Source organism: Panthera onca, chromosome D1 (assembly GCF_046562875.1).
Source record: "Panthera onca isolate mPanOnc1 chromosome D1, mPanOnc1 haplotype 2, whole genome shotgun sequence".
In the NCBI taxonomy this organism is placed as follows: Eukaryota; Metazoa; Chordata; class Mammalia; order Carnivora; family Felidae; genus Panthera; species Panthera onca.
In genome coordinates this window covers 44,599,112-44,623,607 of record NC_138348.1, presented here as the reverse complement: position 1 = coordinate 44,623,607, position 24,496 = coordinate 44,599,112, and the positions used below count along the sequence as shown (strand labels likewise).

Here is a 24,496-nt window from a genome sequence, read left to right as displayed (position 1 = left end):
ACAGTTCATGGGATGGAGCCCGAGTCAGGCTCCACAATGTCAGGGGGGCCTGCTTGGGATTCTCTCTCTACTCCTCCCCTACTCGTGCTCTCTCTCTCTCTCTCTCTCTCAAAATAAACTTTTTTTAAAAAGGAAACTTAAAATAAAAACAATACTGCTTCAAGAAAGTCTCTTTCCCCACTCCTTCCCCCCTTTTAAAGTTACCAATTTATTTGCCTAACCGAACCAAAGACTGGCTTTCTTTCTTTTTTCTTTTTTCTTTTCTTTTCTTTCTTTCTTTCTTTCTCTCTCTTTCTTTCTTTCTTTCTTTCGAGAGACAGTATCCCAAGCAGGCTCCACATTGTCAGTGCAAAGCCTGATGCAGGTCTTGAACTCATGAAATGTAGGATCATGACACAAGCCAAAATCGAGTCCAATGCCCAACTGACTGGGCCACCCAGGCGCCCCTTAAGGACTACTTCCATTTCAAAGCTTGGTAAAGACCCACACTTCAGCAACACAGGTGAATTAAAAATCCCATCCCAGTAGGCAGCTGCCTGTCACCATCACTTTGCCTTCTAATGGTACTCGACCAAGGGAAAAGAGGATTCTTGACACTCAACAGAAGCGTCTCCACTAACTCCTGCAACTTCCCCATCCCAATAAGGAGACACACATGTAAGAATGAGTTTTAAGAAAACCTAGGTTAGAATTTCCTTCTGCTTATCCTCTGTTAAAAGTGATCATCCTTTCCCTTGAGTGCTTACTATTTCTATGCAGGAACCGTCAGCACATCCATTTCAGGTGTCACCAAAATGAGGCAATCTCTAGTATGTACCACCATCAGCTGAGGTGCCTTATTTTTCAATGCTAAGAATTCATTTGTAAATTCCTCTGAAAATATAATCTGCACACAAAAAAACAAGTCTACAGTATAGTTTCAAACTCACAGACACAAGTTATTTTAATTGCAGAGAGTGTCTTCCAGACATCGCAACAGAACAGCAATTCTGGAATCTAAACTCACAACCTTCACACATGGATCAATTAACTATAACATAAATACATGTGTCTTGAAATCTCTTCTAGGCTCTCCACCCCAAGGAAAAGGCAATGAAAAAGCATCCAGCAAAAGACAAACTCTGGGTTAAAAGCAATGTCTGAGTCAGGTCCAGCTAACAGGTTGTAAGACTAAAACCCAGTGAGTAAGGAATCAACTACCCTCTACATAGTTCAAAATGTGACAAACTGCTCAACAGAAAGTCAGGATACTAAACAAAGAATAGAAGATGGGAAATTCCTCTCTTTAATTTTATAAAACATGTGTGGTCTCTTCTCAGAGTTAGCAGGTAAAGCATTAACCTCAAACCCAACGATTACTCCATCTTTTCCTAAAATCAACTTGCAACTGATAAAAAGAAGTTTCCCCGACTCAAAACAGGATCAATATTCATCACCTCAATACCACACAAAGTGAAGAGGGGAGTTTGAGGTTGGGGTGGGAGGCAGGGGGTACTGAAGACTTAAAAGACCAGATTACGTGTCAAGGAAAAATAAATACATTACAAATTTTGTTTCGGAAGAACAAGATACAGAAGTAATAGAAGCAATTAAAACCAGGTAACAATTATTAACATACTCTGCAGATGGCACTGTGCTGAACAATTTGCGTGCATTATTGTAATTATTCCAAAAAACCTAAAGGTACTACTTAATTTCCCTTTTCATATAGGGAAACTGAGGCTTGGGGAACCCAAGAAACTTGACTAAGGCACACAGCTGGTTAAATGAGAACCTAGAATTTCAAAGGTGCAGGTTTGTTCACCCAAACTCAGTGTTTTATGGAGAAAAAAAAAAACTAAAGCCTTGAAAAGATTAGGAGAGATTAAGAAATTCCCTAGCATCACCTGAGTAAGGAAACCTAGAATTCAGATATGCAAAATTCTCTCCATTTCTTTGTACAATGCTAAGATCACTTCCTAACTACTCATCATTTAGGTATTTACTCATCATTTAGGTATTCCATTTACCACAGAATTTAAAACATTTTTCAAAAAACTATGAACAACAAAAACATATTTTACGTCTTTATACAGACATTTTATGATCTGCTAAAGTCATTTTTAAGGAGAAAATGCACTAATTATTGCCTTAATCTCCTATTTTGCAGCTCTTCATATGCTAAATCACAAGTATACCTAAGGTTACAGAAAGTCAAGGCTAAATACAAAGTGTTTTTACATTCTCCATTCCCCAATTTATTATATTTTTTCTGCTCAAGATTATATCATAGAAAAATATATACGGAACACTGTAAAAAGGATGTTTCAGAAGACTTAAAAAATAAATAAAACCAATTTGTGTCATCCTGATCCACAAAGAGAACTCACTTCCGCTTGTTAAGATTATTATCCTTCTGCCATCTCCTCTCCCAATTACTACTGCTAGACAATCACAGCAGAATGAATTTTAATTTCCCAAGAGTCATACAATAAATAGTGGCTCTATTAAGTGTAGATGATAAATAGTCACTTTAGCTCCATAATATAAGATTAATATAACAGCAATAACATCTGTAGATTTATTATGCACTAGGCATTGTTTTAAGCCCTTGACATATGTTAAGTCTAATTTTCACAACAACACTATCTGGTACTTTCTATCTCTCCGGATTACAGATGGGGAAAATTGAGATACCAAGAGGTTAAGTAATTTATCTAAGATTATACATGCAGCAAGTGGCAGAGCTGAGACTCCATGGAAGTGGTCTGGCTCCTACCTCTCCAGAAAGTCTCCTCCGATGTCAGAACCTATATTACTCCCTTTCACTGGCTCCAATTCATCTGCCTCTCCCACTCCCCTCCTTGCCTGCCTTCTCTCTCCAAACTAGCATATAACTCCCCCATGCTCACAGAAGGTATGTCCTCTCTCCCTACCGCCAAGCCTACACAGCACTTTTATCAAGTCTTTGCAAACTGACTTTTACCCAATTCTGAATTCTCTTTGCATTTAAATGTGTTACAGAACTGTACACAGACACTTACACTAGCAGCAATCATTAAGTGAGCACATATTACGTGACAGATACGGTGCTAACAATATTCCCATAATTTATAGGATTATAAACAATGTGTCAGCCCACCCGTTTTACTGATAATTAAATTGAGGCTCAGAGATGCTGAATATTCTGGCACTGTTCTCACAACCAATATATGACAGAATAAGACAGACACTTCAGTTGACTCAAAGCTCACTTTTTCTCTATGTATATATATGTATGTCTTTCACATGCATACACACCTTCCCTTCTTTTATACCATCTAGTACAGTACTATTCATGAAGGTGTTTCTTTAACAAATGAATTCTAGAAAATCATTTTAAAAATAGCAATTACTGTTATCTTAATTTCTAAAACCGTTTCCCAAAAACAAAAGGTTCCAGTACCTTAATTAAGTAACTTAAGATTCAAATACATTCAGATGATCCCTCCCCACCCAAAAAAAAAACAAAACTAAGTATGTGTGGTTTAAACCTGTCAGGTGACACTTTACTAATACTGGAACCCAGAATTATCCTCTCACTCATCACCACCACCACCAGCCCAACAACAGTCCCCAAAGAAAGGTTTAGCTATAAATTGTTTTGCTCTGCCATCAGTTAAAGTCTCTCTCTGGGCCCTAGGGATATAACATAACATCCCTGATTCTGCAGCCTGCTAAACTTAAACCAATCTCACCTCTTACAAAGTGTAATTTTTTTTTTTAACCCACTAATGAGCATACTGTAAATATTCATTACACAAACATCTTCTCTTCCTGGATACAAAGGTTTTAGCAGCAGTTTTTAACCCCCTGAAATATTACAACAGCAAATTATTGCTCATTTAGGCAACGTGAAAGGTAACAATCACATTTAACAGTACTCTGTATTTTAATGTCACTACAAACGTGAAGTGAAATGAAATACGCCATTCAAGTATCCCAGTTGATAACAAATGAATGAAACGGAAACCAGAAATTAATTCTTCACCAAAGCATCTTAGCAGTACTCTTGTGTACTAAGAATATCTTTTGTTACCTGTTATAACGGGGTCCCTTCCTTCTCTCGCAGCGTATGCCACACCTTTTAGGTTGACAAAAGCGGAGAGACATCTGGGTTTCTCATTTTTAAAATCCCGAAAAAGATCGCTCAACCTTCTTAACCAGAGCAAATCCTAAGAATGAAGAATTCCATCGCAATTGTCTTTACCACAAGCCCTGACTTTCGCCTCCAGCATCCAAAGAGGTCTCGGGGTGGGGGGAGTGGGTAGTTGGAACAGATACAGCAGGCACGCCCCGGTCGGTCATCTCCGAGCATGGCCCATCCCAAACTTCACCTTGGCAAAGGGAGAAGCAGGAAGGCACCAGGAATTCCTAGGAAATGGTCTCACCCCTATCCTATCGGAGAACATTCTCAACTTCCTCGAAGCCACCATTTCCCTCGGGCATTCTCACACACCTCCCACCCGGACACATTACCTAAGAGATTACTTAAAAGAAAAGCACAAATACACACAAAGAGAAACACACAGCTCGATCGGGCAGCTCCGGCTCAGCGTGCGCAGAGAAACCCGCAGACCACGCGGAGCCGCGGCCAACTTGCCACCGCGATCGCAACCGACGGTGCAGGAGGCGGCCCGGGGCGGCTGGAAGCCCAGCTCGAGGGGCTGCAAGCCCTACGCCCGACGCCCGGAGCCCGGGCCTCGGGGCAGGAAGACGGGCGCGGCGGCGCAGCCTCCCCGGAGGGCTCGGCCCCGGCCGGAGCGATAAGGTGGATCGACGCTTCCCACCCTGCCAGCTCCGCCCTCCCGGACACATTCCTGAGAAGCCCGACTCCCGGGACGCCGAGCAGGGCGCCGGGCAGGCAGGAGCGCGGCGCCACGGCCGCAGGGCAGGAGGGCAGAGCCGGGCCCTCACCCCCCGCCCGCCCCCGGCCCGCGCGGCGCCTCCGGGGCGGGGTCGCGTCAGCAGCCCCGCCACAGGTAGCGCGAGCCCCCGCCCGCCGCCACCCCGGCGCCCCCGGCAGGCCCGCTCCAGGTACCTGGATGAACTGGATGGTAAGCGCCGACTTGCCCACGCCGCCTCCGCCGACCACCACGAGCCGGTACTTCTCCTGGCCGGAGCCGTCCCGCCAGCCGGCCGCGGCCATGGGGACGCCGCCGAGCCCGCCCGGCCACGCCGAGCCGCCGCCCGCCCTAGGCCCGGCTCCGGGGACGTGTGCGGCCGGCGGGCTGCGGGCGAGCGGCGGGCGGGGGTCCCGGGCGCCGGGAGCTGCCGGGAGGGCCGCTCCGGGCGGCAGCGCGGCGCCCGGGCTGGCCGGGTCCCGCCCGAGGCGCGGAGGAGCGGGAGGACCGCAGGGGCCAGGGGCGGCAGCGGCCGGGGGGCGCGCTCCTCCTCACGTCGCCGCAGCGCCTGCCGAACGCTGCCTCCAGCGCCGCTACAAATGGCCGTCTGGGGGCCGGGCTGCTAGGCTGAGGTGCTGCATATGCATGAGGGGGCGGGGCGGGGCGGGGCCGCACTGGCCTGGGCTGGGATTCCGGCGCTGACCCCCGGCGGCTCAGACCCCCGCGGACCCGCCCCTCGGATCCCGGGACTGTGAGCGCGTGTGCGTGAGTGAGTGCGTGCGTGAGTGAGTATGCGCGTATGTGTGTCTGAGTAGGTGTCAAGTGGGAGTGAGAAGAAGACAGCAGACAGTGTGTGACCATAACTGTGTAATGTCAGGGATTGTCAGGGATTATGTGGATGAAAAAATACAGTATGTGAAGGCGTGTGTGAAAAATAGAGCTGTTGTCATCTTAACCCAATTTTTGCAGGAGAGTAAATATCCTGTTTTACGAGTACAGATGGTGATCGTGATTGTGTGAAAACCAGTGTGTGACAGTGATTGAGGATCAGAGCTATGTCACAGTAACTGTGTATGGGATGGGTTGCAGTGATGAGGTTGTGTGACAGAGACTAGACTGGGCATGGGGAATAAATCACGGTGATGGAGGGTGCATGGACGAGAGTGAATGGGCAGGTTTTGTATGTGTCAGGAGACTGTCCTGGTGGCTATATTTGTGTGTATGAAATATGTCATAATTGTACAGAGGAATATACGTGAGAGGTTAGTTTGTAATTAAGTTCACACTACATACCAGGCACTGTGCTCAGTGCTAGAGATCCTTTCCTAAACCAAACAGTGTCCCTGCCCTCAGGGAACTTAAGAGGCCAGTGAGGGAGACAGCCAGGACAATAGGCAAATTATAAGGCATAATGATAAGGGCTATAGCTATTTAGCATCTGTGCCCATGGCAGAAGCATTCACCCCAGAGCTGGGTGGTCAAGGAAGGCTTCCTAAAGACGTGAAGAATCAATAATAGAAACAGGCAAATCATTAGAAGAAAAGTAATCCAGGGAAACGAAACTGCATGTAAAAAAGTCAGAGCTGAGAAGATAAGAACTGTCACATGATTTTGAATGTACTGGGGAAGTTCTCGTGCCAGTGATTGTGTATGAGAAGTGATTATCGATGTGTATGGTAGTTTAACCAAATGTAACAGGAATCACAGCTCTGGGAAGAAATAGTGTAGGGTAGTAGATAAGGCCATGGGCTCTGGGGCCACACTGTCTGGATTCAAACCCTAGCTCTTCTACTAATGGTGTGATGTTGGGAAGTGAACCTCTGTGCACCAAGTTTTTTCCTCTCTAAGGACAGTAAGACTTACCTACCATCAGGGCGTTTTATTTTGTTTTGGTAAGAATCAAATGAGCAAATACATTATAAAGCACATAAAACAGTGCCTGGCATGCAATAAGCATTTATGGCAGTTTGGGAACATGACTGCAAGTTCTTGGACAGTATTTAGTGACTTGCTTGGAACCAATAGAATGCAGCAGAAGAGATGCTGTATAACTTCCAAGGCTGGGTCAGCAGAGGCCATGCAGCTTCCACCTCTTCTCTTGGGATTCTCACTCCGGGAGAAACAAAGTAAGAAGTTTGGCTACTCCAAAGCTGCCGTGCTAGCAAAGCATAATGCAAGGCAAAGATACAGCTGAGCTCCTAGCAGACCGCCAGCATCAACTGCCGGCCATGGGAGATATCTTGGGCACCCAACTCTGTTGAGCCTTCAGATGAGGGCAATCCCCACTGGCATCTGACTGCAGCTGCATGAGAGACCACAAGGAAGAGCTGCCCAGGCCAGCCCTTCCTGATCCACAGAATCATGAGCAAAATAAAGTAGTAAACTGGTTGTGCTTTTTTCAACTTTTTATTTAGAAATAATTTCCATGTGTAAAATATAAAGTACACCCATACATTTTTACCCAAATTCCACTATTGTGAGCATTTTACCCTACTTCCTTTATCTTTCTCCCCTCTCCATTTCTCTCTGCCATATATATGTATATATATGTATACATATACATATGAAAATTTATAATATTCACATATATATGTACATATATACATGTGTACATATGTGATTGTGTGTATATATATATATACACATATAATTTTATGATTATTCCTATATACAAATAAATGTGTATGTGCATATATAAATGTATGATTCATATATATTATATATATATAATCCATATATAAAGATGAGTTTTTTGGGGTGCCTGGGTGGCTCAGTCGGTTAAGCGTCCGACTTCGGCTCGGGTCATGATCTCGCAGTCTGTGAGTTCGAGCCCCGCGTCGGGCTCTGTGCTGACAGCTCAGAGCCTGGAGCCTGTTTCAGATTCTGTGTCTCCCTCTCTCTGGCCCTCCCCCATTCATGCTCTGTCTCTTTCTGTCTCAAAAATAAATAAACGTTAAAAAAAAAATTTTTTTTTAAAAAAAAAAGATGAGTTTTTTAACCATTTAAGGATAAATTACAGACATTATGGCCATTTGCCCCTAAGTACTTCAGTGTGTATTTCCTAAGAATAGGGACAGTACAGTTATCATCTTTAGTAAATTTAATATTGATATGAATACTTAATCTACCATTCATATTCCAGTTTTGTCAGTTGACTCAATAATGTGCTTTAGAGCATTTTCCCCCCAGCACAGGATCCAGTCCAGGGTCAAACACTGCATTTAGCCACCAAACTCTATTTATCTTTTTTTCGTGTGGTACAAAATGGTTGTTTTAAGTATTGGGGAGGAGGGGCAAAATGTTTGTTACCCAGCAGTAATAGCCAGAAGGGCCTCAGTGACAGATATTATTATCAGTGTGAAAAGGAGAAAAAGGAGAGAAAAGAAAGAGGAACCCACATCAAGGAAGTGCTGAGAAAGGACCAGTTATACTTCTCACAAATGTCTCCTAATATCTGCCTAGCCCTAAAATTTCCCATAATCCTTCAGGACCAAGAAGATGACCAGAGTCCTTATGCTCTTTGCCTTCTAAAGTACCAGTCTATTTTCAGTAGAATCTATTTCATTCACCTATTTGTGAGATTCTTCTATGCCTGTGTCCTGACCAAGATGTTCTTTCCTTCCTGCTCTGCACCACTAAGATCCCCAGGTACAGGACAATTCCTGACACCAAGCGAGCAAACCCATCCTATAGGAAACATGTACTGGTTGCCTTCCAGCCAGCCATTCCTCCTTCCTTTCAAATAGTTATCTCCAAATTTTCCCTCTAGTTTGTGAAGGACACCCACCTACCTGCAGCTTCAGCCGTTCACTCTAATTCACTTAAGATTATCAATCTGCACTGGCCACAGTAGTTAGTGGGAGGGGAGATATAGTCTAGGTCAGGGCCATCAGGAACAGATTGAACTGTGGAATCAAAACTACAGTGTGATGCCATTTCATACCCACTAGGATGACTTTTCTGCTTTGGAAAACAGTCTAGCGTTTCCTCAAAAGGTTAAACATAGAGGGGTGCCTGCATGGCTCAGTCAGTTAAGTGTCCAACTCTTGATTTCAGCTGAGACCATGATCTCGAGGTTCGTGGGATCAAGCCCCGCAGAGCGCAGAACCTACTTGGGAATTCTCTTTCTCTCTCTCTCTCTCAATAAATGAATAAAACTTAAAAAAAAAAAAAAAAAAGACTACTTAAAAAATGTTTTTAAAAACGTTAAACACAGAGTCACCATATAACCCAGAAATTCCCCCCAGTGTATATCCAAGATAAATTAAAACATGTATCCATACAAAAACCTGTGCATGCAAGTTCATAGCAACATTATTCATAATAGCCAAAAAGTACAAATAACCTAACTGTCCATCAACTGATGAGTGGACGAACAAAATGTGGTATAATCATACAATAGAATTTTATTTGGCAATAAAGACATGAAGTACTGATACATGCTGCAACCTGGGTGAACCTTAAAAATGCTACACTAACTAAAAGAAGCCAGTTAGAAAAGAGCACATATTGTATAATTCCATTTATATGAAAGGTTCAACCTAAGAAAATCTATGAAGACAGAAAGTAGATTAATGGTTGCCAGGATGGAGGGGAAAATGTGAGTGGTAACGGATATGAGGATTCTTTCTGGAGATAGGAAAATATTCTGAGATTAGATAGTTATGATGGTTGTACAATTCTAAATATACTAAAAACCATTGAATTATACACTTTTTAGAGTGAATGTTATGGTATAGGAATTAAATCTTAATAAAACTGTGGGGAGAAAAGATTGAACTGCAGGATTTTATTTGAGCTATGAAGGAAATGTCTTTTTACTTCAAGATGTTCCCCATATCAGCTCTATTCCTTTATTGATTGATTGATTGATTGATTTGATTTGATTCAAAGTTGAGTGTTCAGCACGCAGGAAGCTTATATGCTCAACTCCACCTAGACTTCTATTCCAAAATGTTTTCTTGGCCTTAGAAAATATCCCAAAAGCCTACACAAAAATAAATCTTTACAAAAACATAGGAGAATATGGGAAAGAAAGAACTAGTTGTCATTCAAGCCAATTAAAGATGAATTTTCATCTTAATCTGAAAAATGTCCTTCTCAAGTAGCTAGAATAGAATAGAGTATAGGGGCACCTGGGTGGCTCAGTTGGTTAAGCATCCAACTTCAGCTAAAGTCATGATCTCATGGTTCATGGGTTTGAGCCCCGCATCAGGCTCCATGCTGACATCTCAGAGCCTGGATCCTGCTTTGGATTCTGTGTCTCCCTCTCCCTCTGCCCCTCCCTTGCTCACACTCTGTTTCTCTCTCTCTTTCTCGAAAATAAACATTAAAAAAATTTTAAATAAGGAAGAGTACAAATCTTCACAAGAAGAATGACTTACAAACTCGGAAAGAATGGTAGAGATCACCCCCCTTAACTTACCCAAAGAAATATTGTGACTAGGGAAAGAATTTCTTTCCCAATGTCACCTAGCAAGTTAGCAGGACACAGGTCTTCTGACTCCCCTGCTTAAAGCACTTTACCTAATGCCAAGCTGAGTGTTATCCAGAGCCCCACAGAGCCTCACAGCATGGAGTCAGTGTAATGCTACCAATCAAGAGAACTGTTGAATGCATCATTTTGCCTTAAGTAGATGACTGTCTGGCTAAGGGGTTGTCAAGAAATTTCAACAGGCAGATTCAAGGCCTGTTTTGGCCAGCAGATATGTTTTGGTGCACAATTCAATTTTTTAATTGAATTACCAACATTTAATTGAGTTACCAATATTTTTTCAAAAAAGATAGTTTGGGGCAGCTGGGTGACTCAGTCATTTAAGTGTTGGACTTCGGTCATGATCTCACAGTTTGTGAGTTTGAGCCCCATGTCGGGCTCTGTGCTCAGAGCCTGGAGCCTGCTTCCAATTCTGTGTCTCCCTCTCTCTCTTGCCCCTCCCCTGCTTGTGCTCTATCTCTCTCTCTCAAAAATAATAAACGAACATTAAACAAAATTTTTAAACATATTTCACAAACAAATCTGAATTTCTAACTCTTCCCAATAAAATTAAGCGGAACATCTAGCAATACCAGGCCGTTACCATATGACAACTGGGTGCATACAGGTAAGTACATGCTGCCTTCGAGAAAAGGTATGGATCCTCCTGTTCTTCAGTCACCTGTACTCTTATATTGCACCCCATCCATTTGATGTTACCTGCGTTTGCAAATCCTACCACTATATGCCAATGTTCCCCAACTAGGATGCACATCTCAATGGCCTATATTGTCATAAAACGAAGAACCTGGGCTCCCCCACCCCGCATCCAGAGCAAGACTCAGCATTTATATATTTAAATATCCAAAGTAACTGAGACACTTCCATAATTGAGAATTTTTGGAGGAGAGTAGACTCATCCGAGTCCACTCTTATTTCAGAACAAACAATGACCTTCTCATCTGGAATGTTGGTGACTCATCATCTCTAAAAACTACCATTGCCCAAATACCATCCCTGGCCCATCCCAGAGAAAGGATCTAGGGGTGGAGTGAGGAAGGAGGTAAGGCTGAAACGAAGGTCCCCCTGACCTCATCTATAGCTGAGTCAGATAGAGCCCAGGCCTGATAACCAAAGAGGGCCAAACCCCAAATCAGAGAGCATTCAGTTGATGGAAGAGCCCCATCCACTTATTTCCTTAATGGGCCACCACTTACAATGTGAATGAATGGCTGGTGGAGAATGAAACAGCCCAGCAGGAGCTGCATGTATCTGATACGAGACAGATGCACAAATCTATTCCTTGTTTAAAGATCACACTGCTAAGAATAGAAACTGAAACACACACTGAAGCGTGTGCACACACAGCCCTGAAGAAGGCCACAACAGAGCTGGAGGAATCCATAGCTTAGCGGAGGATCATCTGAGAATCATAGAGCCTTAGAGCAGAAGAAGCACCCTGAGATCATTCCCTCTAAAGCTCTCATTTTAATGGTGAGGAAGCAAAGGTTCAGACAGAAAAGAGCAGTCCCTAGCGCTGCCTAGAGATAGAGCACAAGCATGACTGGAACTCACATTCTGTCCCCCAGATTGGGGTCTGACTCAATGGAGAGCACTGTCCTGGGAGCCCCAGAGCATAGAGACTGAGCAGGGTCAAAGTCACACTGCCCCTTTCTGGAAGAGCTGCCAGGAAGAATCAAGCAAGAGTGTCCCCTGCTGCATCCTTTCCAAATAATGAAAAATCAAAACTACTTAAATATTCAACAACGGGGGCGCCTGGGTGGCTCAGTCGGTTGGGCGGCCGACTTCGGCTCAGGTCATGATCTCGCAGTCCGTGAGTTCAAGCCCCGCGTCGGGCTCTGTGCTGACAGCTCAGAGCCTGGAGCCTGTTTCGGATTCTGTGTCTCCCTCTCTCTGACCCTCCCCTGTTCATGCTCTGTCTCTCTCTGTCTCAAGGATGAATAAACGTTAAAAAAAAAAAAAAATCAACAACAGAGTTCAGTTAAATAAATGATGCTATAGCCATAGTATGAATATTATTTGGCCATTAAAAATAATTTTTAGGGGCACCTGGGTGGCTCAGTCGGTTAAGCATCTGACTTTTGATTTCAGACTCATGATCTCACGGTTCATGAGTTTGAGCCCCACATCACACTACCAGTGCAGAGTCTGCTTGGGATTCTCTCTCTCTCTCTCTCCCTCTCTCTCTCTCTCTCTCTCTCTATTTCTCAAAATAAGTAAATAAACTTTAAAAATAATGTTTATTTATATAGGAAAATGAGAATAGGATACAAACCAGTAAAGACAGTGTTATAAAATATAAAATATATACATAACAGTTACCATTTACCTAGCACTTACCATGAGCCTGACACTGTGCTAATCACTTAAAGTCTATTATCCAATTTAATCTACAAATCAACCATCTGAAGTGAGTTCTATTATTATTTGCATCGTACCAAAAACTTGAAGCCCTGAAATGTTAGATAGCTAATAAATGGCAGAGTGCATAGTTGAAACTATGAGTGGTTCAAAGTTTTTGTAGTTACATGTTATGAACAGATGAAAAGAAAGAAAGGCTACCAGGGTTATTCAGTTATCCTGGGTGGTGAGATCACAGGACAGTTTTATTTCCTTTTTTTTTTTTTTTTTTTTTTTTTGCAATTCCCCATTCTCTCCTACTCCCACTACTCCCAGCCCTGGTAACTTCTAATCTACCTTCTGTCTCAATGACTTTTCCTATTCTAAACATTTCATATAAGTGGAATTACACAACAGTTGTCCTTTAGTATCTGGTTTATTTTGTTTAGCATAATGTTTCAAGGTTCCTCCATGCTGTAAACATGTATTCACACCTCCTCCCTTTTAAGGGCTAAATAGTACCCCATTGTATGGATATATTGCTGCTATGAACATTTATATACAAATATCTGAGTTCTTGTTTTCAAATCTTTTGAGGTATATGCGGAGGAGTGAAATTGCTGGGTCAAATGGTAGTTTTATGTTTAACTTTTTGAGGAACTACCAAACTGTTTTGCACAGCAGCTACTCCATTTTTTTATTTAAAAAATTCATTTTTGAGAAGGGGAGAGAGACAGAGCGTGAGTGGGGAGGGGCAGAGAGAGAGGGAGATACAGAATCCAAAGCAGGCTCCAGGCTCTGAACTGTCAGCACAGAGCCTAGCGGGGTGGGGGTGGGGCTCAAACCCACGAACGGTGAGATCATGACCTGAGCCGAAGTTGGAGTCTCAACCGACTGAGCCACCCAGTTGCCCCACAGCTACACCATTTTAATTCCTACCAACACTGTGAGAAGGTTCTAACTTTTCTACATCTTCATCAGCACTTGTTATTTTCCTTTTTTTGTTGTTGTTTTTCTTGCCATCCCTCTAGGTATGAAGTGGCATCTCACTGTAGTTTTGATTTGCATTTTCCTAATGACTAACGATGTTGAACATACTTTCATATGTTTATTTGCCATTTGTGTGTCTTCTTTGGATAAATGTCTATGCAAGTCCTTTGCGTGTTTTTTAATCGGGTTGCTTATCTCTCTGTTATTGAGGTGGACGACTTCTTTGTATTTTCCGAACATCAAACCCTTATCAGATATTGTGATTTGCAAATATAGCCTCCCATTCTGTGGTTTTCACTCCTTGATAGTGTTCTTTGATGCACAAGTTTTTTACTTTAGTGGAATCCAGTCTCTTCTTTTTTTAGTCAGAAAAAACATGAAGTCATGTTTATGAACACTTTTTCATGATATGGGCAAAGCAGGAGACAAGGTTGTACATACATAATCTAACTATGTAAACTTCAGTGTGAGTTAGATAATCTGGAAGAATTAACCATTCCAGGAAGAATGAGAATCAGGTCAATATGTGGAAAATGCTTACCTTGTCCTGTGTCACTCAGGTTGACCTGTGATAGCTGCTTCATCCCTTCCTTTCCTGCAGCAACTTTCCAAAGACAGTCGTGCCTGCTGCTGTAGAGGGACTAAACCCCGAAAATTGAGCTTTCTGTAGCACCCAGGTCTGATTTATAGAGCTCCAAACAGGCCTCTCTTTAACCCACATCCCTTACCAGGACCATGACTATGACTATTTTAAAGATTTGTAAAGAACTCGTGAAAGACCGAGAGCATGAAAGAGAGAAAATGGAAGTCCTTGCTTCAAAATGATCAGCTAAGACATCTCTAGCCTCCAAAACAGAAGGACACAATTCAAATGCAGCCATATAGTTTTAGGTTAGACAACTGGTAGAACCTGACAGGAAGGCAAGGTAGACAGCTCCTAGGAGGCTTTTTTAAATGCACTGTTTTCTAGGCCCCATCCCTGCCCCCAGAATTATAGCGTTTCAGGGGAGAACTGAAAGGAAATGCTTTGTGATTGTAATCTTCCCTCCTGTGCCAGGATACTCCTGTCTCCCGCAGGTGCAACACCAGTGGTCTGGTGAGAACAAATAACGTTTTCTTCATGGGGCACTCTGGACCCCTGGGGAGAGAGTGTGAGACAAAGTGCCCTAAATGTAAGAAGGGAAGGCACCTGAGAGATCTTCTACTCTACCGCCCTCCCCCATATTAGTCAGTGGTAGGCATTAGGGGACACAATACATAACAGCCCTCTTCCCCACCCAAGTTTTGAACCAAGTGAGAAATAAGGCACAGAAAACCAACAGATGGAGATTAAAATGTCAGCTTTATTACTGAGAAGAGCTACACTGGACAGACCTGGCTTAGATGTGAGGCCAAATAGGCTTGCTTCCACTGTTCCCAGAATAAACTCACCACCAAGTTGCAGGCAGGGCGGGAAAAAAACGCAGTCCTCATCTTATGGGGATCTGCCTCTGTGACATTCAGGAGCACGGAGTAACTGCCCCATTTCGTCAGATAGGCTGCCAGAGAAAACAAAGGGAAAAGCTAAACTGAGCATGCCCAGAGTATTCTGCTGAACTCATTAATTAGATAATGCATACCTTCTTCATGGAGAAGGATGAACAAAGCGTGGGGAGAAAGGCTAGGAATCTCACTTTAGTGATTTTCAAATGTTAGTGGGCATCAGAGTCACCAAGAAGACTTACTCCAGCACAGAATGTCAGACTCCACCCCCCAGGACCCTGATTCAGTAGGTATGGGGTAGGGTCTGATAAACCGTGTGGTTTTGTTGTTTTTGGTTTTTTAAAGAGTGCTGGGGTAAATCTTTTTTTTTTTATTATTCATTTTTGAGAGAGAGCATGAATGGTGGGGGGTGGGCAAAGAAAGAGGGGGACAGAGGATCCGAAGCAGGCTCTCCCTGATAGCAAGGAGCCCGACCAGGGGCTCAAACTCTAGAACCACGAGATCATGACCTTAACTGAAGTCAGATGCTCAAACAACTGAGCCACCCAGGCACCCCTGATAAACTGTGTTTTTTAACAAGTTCCCTGGTGATGCTGATACTGCCTATCTTGGTACCACACTTTGAGAACCAAAGCTTGAAAAGAATCTCTCCCCTTGGAATTTAAGGAGGAATAAATGTTCCCTTTTTTGCTTTAATTTTTTTTTTTTAACGTTTATTTTATTTTTGAGACAGAGAGAGACAGAGCATGAACGGGGGAGAGGCATAGAGAGAGGGAGACACAGAATCCAAAACAGGCTCCAGGCTCCGAGCTGTCAGCACAGAGTCCAACGCGGGGCTCGAACTCACGGACCGGGAGATCATGACCTGAGCCGAGGTCAGACGCCCAACCGACTGAGCCACCCAGGCGCCCCTAAATGTTCCCTTTAACAGTCAGGATTTGTTTGGTTGCCATTGACAGAAACCCAACTCAAACCGAAATAAAAAGAATTTATTGGTTTCTGTAACTAAATGATACAGCTGTTGAGCTAACTTCAAGCTGGACCAGACTCAGTCAAATGGTGTCTTTAGGACTCCTTCACTCTCTGTACCTCTCAGCTGTGCTTGTCCTACACAGCTCTTGTGTCAAGGAGGGTTTCCCCTGGTGTTGGCAAGATGGCTCCATTTACGTTTTTTCCCCCAAGCCAGTGTTTCTCAATCTTCAGCATGAATCAGAATCACCTGGAGGAATTGATAAAACACAGATGCTGGGGCCCAACCCAAGAGTTTCTGATTAAGTATATGTGGGGAAAGCCCAAGAATTGGCAATTCTAACAAATTCCCAGTTGATCATTTTGATTCTATCTGAAGAATAAAGAGAGGACGCTGGAGAGACGCAAACAACAGGTGTTCACTACTCTTTGTTTTATACATCAAAACACCCCCATGAGTTAAGTGGCTGGTCTGTTTTATCCCATTTAAAAGATAAAAGTCCGAAGGACACATAGGCACAATAAAAAGAGCATGGGTTTTAACGTTAGAAAACCTGATGTTAAATCCCATCCCCACCACTGACAAAATTAGTGGTTTAGGGCAGGTCACTAAATCTCTTTGCTCCTCTCTTTGGTATTTTAAAATGAAAATAACAGTCACACCTACTTATAGGGTGAGATGAGGGTGCGATCATTTACTGGAACATGTAAGAGTCAGTCCTTTATAGTTAAAGAAGTAGTAGACAGACGGTGAGTTTTTATTTTATTTTATTTTATTTTATTTTATTTTATTTTATTTTATTTTTAGATAGATGGTGAGTTTCAAATTATTTTAAAAGTCAATGTGAATGATAGCATACATGAAAATTAAAATGGCACAGAGTTACTAGTTTTGTTTTATCAGTAGTAGTATTTTTCACCTAGACAATGGGAAAGATCAAAGATTTAACAACACTGTGGAGTGGAAAGTCAGGGGAAACAGATATTTTCATTCATTGCTGATTGAGCCCAGCCCAGCTCCTAGGATTTTCCAAGGTACTCAGGGACCCAGTGCCTCAAGAATTTCATCTCTTTGCCTGAGGGACTTCTCTGAACTGCGGAGGTCCATTCTTGCCACCAGCAGGCCAGCTCAAGGAATTAGCACATACCCCCCTAGTCCGATCTCACACCCCCTTGCTTCTAGGGCAGCCTTCCACCAATGACTCTTGGGAGATGCGGCTCCTTCATCTTTGTTTAGGAGACTCTGGACCAGGTCTCGTAATTTCTCAGTGGCATTAAGTTCCAGTCACCCACTGGAGTAGCTGGCCTCATGACACATCCCTTATTATGGCTGCCTTCTCTTCCCTGGAGTGATGGAGTGAAAGATCCAGCAATTGGGCAGCAGAAAGTGTAGTGTGAAGTAACACAGGAAGTCCAAACAGGTAAAACACACCACCCCAAGTTATAATGGGGAGACAAGACAATAAAACCATAATATTTAGGTGAGTGTAGACAACCAGACTATAAGTAAGCTCTCTGTGCCAAATGAAGCCGGAGCTACAGGACATGGAAGGTGGCTGTGATGGGAAGATGACACCTGGATAAGCAGAGATAAAGAGGAAAGCATTTTAGGGAAGATAATTTCTAGTGGAGATGTAGGGCAAGGCCAATATCTTGATGCACGGTGAAGAACTGTAAGATTTGGAATTAGATGGGACCAGGGTTCAAACCCAGATCTACTCTATATTGGCACAATCACTTACCCCCTTGGATAAGGATAATAATGGGGCTTCAGAGGCAAGCTGAGATATTTGGATTATGTAGCCCCCACTGGTGTCCATTTTAGATGGTTGGTCTTCACGATCTTCCTTTGAAAGCTTGCCTGAAGGCAGATCAAAGAGGAGAACAGAGAGAAGGAAGACTACAGATAGGAGAGAGGAAAGATATTTTCCTCTATGCCCTGAGATCCTCAGACCTGGAGCCAGCTGGAGAATGATGAGGCAACTGGGTTCCCCAAATGAAATGCAAGGCCTCCCCAGGTGCATGGATAGGCTAAAGCTGGGTGGGCAGTGTGGCAGAGGGAGATCCTCCATTGCGGCCCCTTGATATCATCTCAGCCTCTGCCGTCACTCCCACAACCTCTGTGGTCACCAGTCAAAGCTCCAGGCCTGAGACATCCAAAGCCCTCTCCTGCACTGGATCCTGGTTTCCCTCCCTTGGCCTCTTGACCTTTGATTCCTCACTTCCCTTTGTTTCTGTTTCACTCTCTGTTCCAGCTTTTCTGTCTCTGAATCAGTGCTTCCCTGTCTCTTTGTTTCTGTCTCAATTGCCTAAAGTTCTCTCTCCATTGTACTCACACTTCTCTCAATAACAAGCCCCCGCTCCCTGGACAATTTGTGTGTGCATTAGTAAAACCCCAAACAAAGCAACACAGGAATACAGAGGCCTGGCTTGTTCACAAAGCCTATCAATCTAAAAGCCAATGTAATCACTTAGATTCACACATAATACTAAAAAAAAAAAAAATCTCAGATTAAAGAATTACATATATAAAAGCCAAATCACAGAAAAAAATTGGCAGGAAATTGAATTCACTACTTATCAGATCTTTGAAGGAATAGTAACTTTTATGTATTGAAGCAAAAGAAGAAATCACAAAGGAAAAGATGAACAGATTTTACTACATAAAAATGTGAAGCTTCTATACAAAGAAAAGTAACAAGAGGAAGATAAAAATAGGCCAAGAAAATGTTTGCAGTAAGTGTTCAAAGAATGAATATCTAAATTATGTGAAGTTCATATCATAAAAAGAAAAATTAAAGCTTGAACAAACCATCTTCCATAAATAGAACTATAACCATAAGTCAACATACAGAAAAGTATTTAGATTCATATTCTCAAATAAATGCAAATCAAAATATTAATAGGAACCATTTCCCTGCCATCATACTAGAGAAAATTAAGACAATGATAATACCCAGTGTTTGTGATTAAATAAATTTTCACAATATTTTTGGAACACTCTTTGGCAATAATTATCAAGAAACTTTAAACTATTTGTACCTTTGTCCCTTAATTCCAGTCCAAAAGATTTATCCTAAGGCAGCAGATTTTGAACTATGCCCCTTGGAACCTTAGAAGTTCTACAGAACTGTCTATGGGTATTTATTGGGAGGATTTGGGGCTATAAGCAAAAGAAGTTAACACTACCTATCTTAAACCAAAAGTCAGTACACTGAGACAAACTCAGAGGCTTGTGGAATCTATGGGAAGCTATACAACCAGGTTCTGAAAACGGGCAGGAAATGAGAATTCCAGAGGGCTAGGCAGCTGGAACCACACCACAGGTCACAGAGCAAGGACAGTCAGGTGCATGCGGCATTGCTGCTGAAAGGAAAATGACCTCCATTCACCACTACCCCTCACCCCCCGCTGTCACATGCTCTTGCGATTTAAAGACCAGGGTGCCTATGTGGCTCAGTCAGTTATTCCTCTGGCTTTGGCTCTGGGTCATGATCTCATGGTTCATGTGTTTGAGCCCCCCACTGAGCTCTATGCTGACGGTGTGGGTGTGAAACCTGCTTGGGATTTTCTCTCTCTCCCTCTCTCTCTGAACCACCCACCCTTGCACACTCTCTCTCAAAATAAAATAAACTTAAAAAACAAAAAAACCAGGAAAGAATGTGTGACTGACAACTTAAATCACCTGGCTCAGGTTTTGCAAGGAAGTTGGAGGTGGGGGTGCGGAATCTGGGTCTTCGGCCTCCTAAGGGAAGATGGGAACTACCTCCCAAGCTTACACGCATGTGGTTGTCTCCCAGATGGAAGACTTGAGAACTAATTGCAAGATGATATGGGTGTTTGACAGCTAGAAAGCAGGAAATACCTCTTACTGAGTGAGGGAGTGCTGGCCACACAAAGCTTTAAGCCCTCATTCTCCTCTAGCCAAAGTCACCCCACCTTCATCAGCTTTTCAAAATATGCTTCCATGAAAGATTTTATTTGAAGGAAGGTTTTCACAGCTTCAACACTGTTGAGAAGCCCCTGTGACAACACCAGAAAGCCTACTTTAGTGCACATCACCAATTCTTTTCTTCCATGCTGCTTCCAAAGAAAGAAGTTGGAAGGATACTTGCTTTTATAGCCTCCTATACCAGAAAGGGTGACCATATAACACAATTCTAGCCAAAGAGATGTAAATCTACTCAGGGGGCGGGGGTAATCAGGAATGGGATGTGTCATGAGGCCAGCTACTCCAGTGGGTGACTGGAACTTAATGCCACTGAGAAATTACGAGACCTGGTCCAGAGTCTCCTAAACAAAGATGAAGGAGCCGCATCTCCCAAGAGTCATTGGTGGAAGGCTGCCCTAGAAGCAAGGGGGTGTGAGATCGGACTAGGGGGGTATGTGCTAATTCCTTGAGCTGGCCTGCTGGTGGCAAGAATGGACCTCCGCAGTTCAGAGAAGTCCCTCAGGCAAAGAGATGAAATTCTTGAGGCACTGGGTCCCTGAGTACCTTGGAAAATCCTAGGAGCTGGGCTGGGCTCAATCAGCAATGAATGAAAATATCTGTTTCCCCTGACTTTCCACTCCACAGTGTTGTTAAATCTTTGATCTTTCCCATTGTCTAGGTGAAAAATACTACTACTGATAAAACAAAACTAGTAACTCTGTGCCATTTTAATTTTCATGTATGCTATCATTCACATTGACTTTTAAAATAATTTGAAACTCACCATCTATCTAAAAATAAAATAAAATAAAATAAAATAAAATAAAATAAAATAAAAACTCACCGTCTGTCTACTACTTCTTTAACTATAAAGGACTGACTCTTACATGTTCCAGTAAATGATCGCACCCTCATCTCACCCTATAAGTAGGTGTGACTGTTATTTTCATTTTAAAATACCAAAGAGAGGAGCAAAGAGATTTAGTGACCTGCCCTAAACCACTAATTTTGTCAGTGGTGGGGATGGGATTTAACATCAGGTTTTCTTTCAGCTCAGATCATGATCCCAGGGTCATGGGATTGACCCCATGCTTGGCTCCCCTTTGACAGCATGAAGCCTGTTGGGGATTCTCTGCCAGGCTCTGTGCTGGGTGTGGAGCCTGCTTAAGATTTTCTCTCCCTCAGAGAGCACCTGGGTGGCTCAGTCAGTTAAGTGTCCGACTTTGGCTCAGGTCATGGTCTCACAGTTTATGAGTTTGAGCCCCACATTGGGCTCTCCGCTGTCAGCACAGAGCCCCCTTCAGATCTGTCCCCCTCTTTCTCTGCCCTTGTTTGCCCTGCTTGCACAACCTCTCTCTCTCTCAAAAATAAATATTAAAAAAGAAAGATTTCTCTCTCTCTCCCTCTCTCTACCCCTCCCCCACTTGCACATGTGGGTGCACACACCTGTGCGCTCTCTCTCTCAAATAATAAAATAAATTAAAATAAAACTTTTGCATGTAGCAAAATTCTTTGCGTATAGCCAGGAAAAAAAACAATTGATTTGAGGAATTCAGTATTGTTGCTCTAATGTTGTTTTTACATTGAATAAAATTATGTTAGTCACAGGATATAAAATCAATGTACAGAAATCAGTTGCATTTCTATACACCAATAATGAAGGAACAGAAAGAGAAATCAATGAATCGATCCCGTTTACAATTGCACCAAAAAAACAAGATACCTAGGGATAAATGTAACCAGAGAGGTAAAAGATCTGTATGCTGAAAACCATAGAAAGTTTATGAAAGAAATTGAAGAAGGCACAAACAAAGAAATGGAAAAACATTCCACGCTCATGGATTGGAAAGAACATTGTTAAAATGTCGATATTACCCAAAGCAATCTATACGTTCAATGCAATTCCTATCAAAATAACACTAACATTCTTCACAGAGCTAGAACAAACAATCCTAAAATTTGTATGGAGCCAGAAAAGATCCCGAATAACCAAAGCAATCCTCAAAAAGAAAACCAAAGCTGGAGGCATCACAATTCCAGACTTCAAGCTGTATTACAAAGCTATAATCATCAAGACAGTATGGTACTGACACAAAAACAGACACTTAGATCAGTGGAACAGAATAGAGAACCCAGAAATGGACCCAAAAATGTATGACCAACTAACCTTTGACAAAGCAGGAAAGAATATCCAATGAAAAACAGTCTCTTCAGCAAATGGTGCTGGGAGAACTGGACAGTAACATGCAGAAGAATGAAACTGGACCACATTCTTACACCACACATAAAAATAAATTCAAAATGAATTAAAGACCTAAATGTGAGACAGAAAATCATCAAAATCCTAGAGGGGAAAACAAGCAGCAACCTCTTTGACCTCGGCTGGAGCAAATTCTTACTAGACGTGTTCCTGAAGGCAAGGGAAATAAAAGCAAAAATGAACATCGGGACTTCATCAAGATAAAAAGCTTCTGCCCAGCCAAGGAAACAATCAACAAAACTAAAAGGCAATTGACAGGATGGAAGAAGATATTTGCAAGTGATATAGCTAATAAAGGGTTAGTATCCAAAATGTGTAAAGAACTTATCAAACTCAATACCCAAAAAACATATAATCCATTGAAGAAATGGGCAGAAGACATGAATAGACATTTTTCCAAGGAACACATCCAGATGGCTAACAGACACATGAAAAAATGCTCAACATCACTCATCATCAGAGAAGTACAAATCAAAACCACAGTGAGATACCACCTTACACCTGCCAGAAGGGCTAAAATTAACAACTCAGGAAACATCTGTTGGTGAGGATGTGGAGAAAGGGGAACGCTTGTGCACTGTTGTGGGAATGCAAACTGGTGCAGCCACTCTGGAAAACAGTATGGAGGTTCCTCAAAAAATTAAAAATAGAACTACCCTATGACCCAGCCATTGCACTACTAGGTATTTTTATCCAAAGGATACAGGAGTGTTGTTTCAAATGGAACCCCAACATGTATAGCAGTGTTATCAACAATAGCAAATTATAGGAAGAGCCCAAATGTCCATCGACTGATGAATGGATAAATAAGATGTGGTATATATATACAATGGAGTATTACTCTGCAGTCAAAAAGAGTGAAATCTTGCCATTTGCAACAATGTGGATGGAACTAAAGTGTATTATGCTAAGTGAAATAAGTCAGGGAGAGAAAAACAAATATCTTATTATTTCACTCATACATGGAATTTAAGAAACACAGATGAACATAGGGGAAGGGAAGGAAAAAGAAGATAAAAACAGAGAGGGAGGCAACCCATAAGAGACTCTTAAATACAGAGAACAAATTGAGGGTTGCTAGAGGGGAGGTGGGTGGGGGGGTGGGCTAAATAGGTGATGGGCATTAAGGAGGGCACTTGCTGGGATGAGCCCTGGGTGTTGTACGTAAGTGATGAATCAGTGGGTTCTACTCCTGAAACTGATACTACACTGTATGTTAACTAACTTGAACTTAACTAAATAAATTACGTACTCTAAAAATTTTTTTAAAAAGAAACAAAACCAAGAAAGAGTAAACATGGAGTTCAGGAAACAGAGGCTCCAACCCAAGAGTGCAGTGAAAGGGAAGTCTCAGATGTCAGTCAAGAAACCAGACCATGCACTGCTTGAAGAGGCAGCCAAATTTAATCGACAGCATGACTGAGGGATGAAAAAACTGTAGGAAATCGTAAAAGCACATTATTCTTTTGTCTGTAAGAAAAACGCAACAGCCATTTGAAATTCCAGGGAAAACAAAAATCAAGACAAGAAAGTCTTGCCCAAACATGATGAAAATAATAGGGGTATGATTATAAGCAATGGATAATGTATAAGAAAAGAGAATCCTCTTGGCCCTGATGCTAAAAATATTACCCCCTATAAAGCCCCAAAGACCTGTTCTGAAGAAAATACAAAGCTAGTATGCTATCTGGTTCAGCAGAGACCCATATTTACTAACTCAACAATATAAATGCTGTGCATTCACTTTTACCTTTTAAAATTAATCAATAGACAAAGCACACACACCCGGCACTAGAGCATAAATAAATGTTAGGAGTTTTGGTAATGCAAAAATAATAAAATAAAATAAAATAAAATAAAATAAAAACTCTTTGCATATAGCCAGGAACATAAGCAAATAAAAACAATTGATTTGTCAGAGAAAGAAGTTTGTGGCTCTTTTGAGGAATTCATTATTGTTGCTCTAATGTTGTTTTTACATTAAATAAAATTATGTTTTAAAACCACTGTCGAACTGCCAGAGTAAAGCCTTAAATATGTGCATACTGTTTGACCCTGCAATACTGCTTCCAAGAATTGAAAAATATAATCAGAAATAATGCATGAAAATGTACATTCTCGGGCACTCATCACAGTATTGTTGTAGTGGGGGGAAAATGGAAACCACT

The 24,496-nt window shown here is 42.3% G+C and overlaps 1 protein-coding gene across 1 annotated transcript in view; it reads right to left on the bottom strand.

Moving 5' to 3' along the window:
- RRAS2 (RAS related 2) overlaps positions 1-5,470 on the bottom strand; it is a 75,798-nt gene extending 70,328 nt beyond the window's left edge. Inside the window, exon 1 of the mRNA XM_060606072.3 lies at positions 5,060-5,470. Coding sequence (XP_060462055.1) covers positions 5,060-5,167 — 108 coding nt within the window. The 5' untranslated portion in view covers positions 5,168-5,470. The remainder of the gene's footprint in view (positions 1-5,059) is intronic.
- Between the last annotated feature and the right edge of the window lie 19,026 nt (positions 5,471-24,496).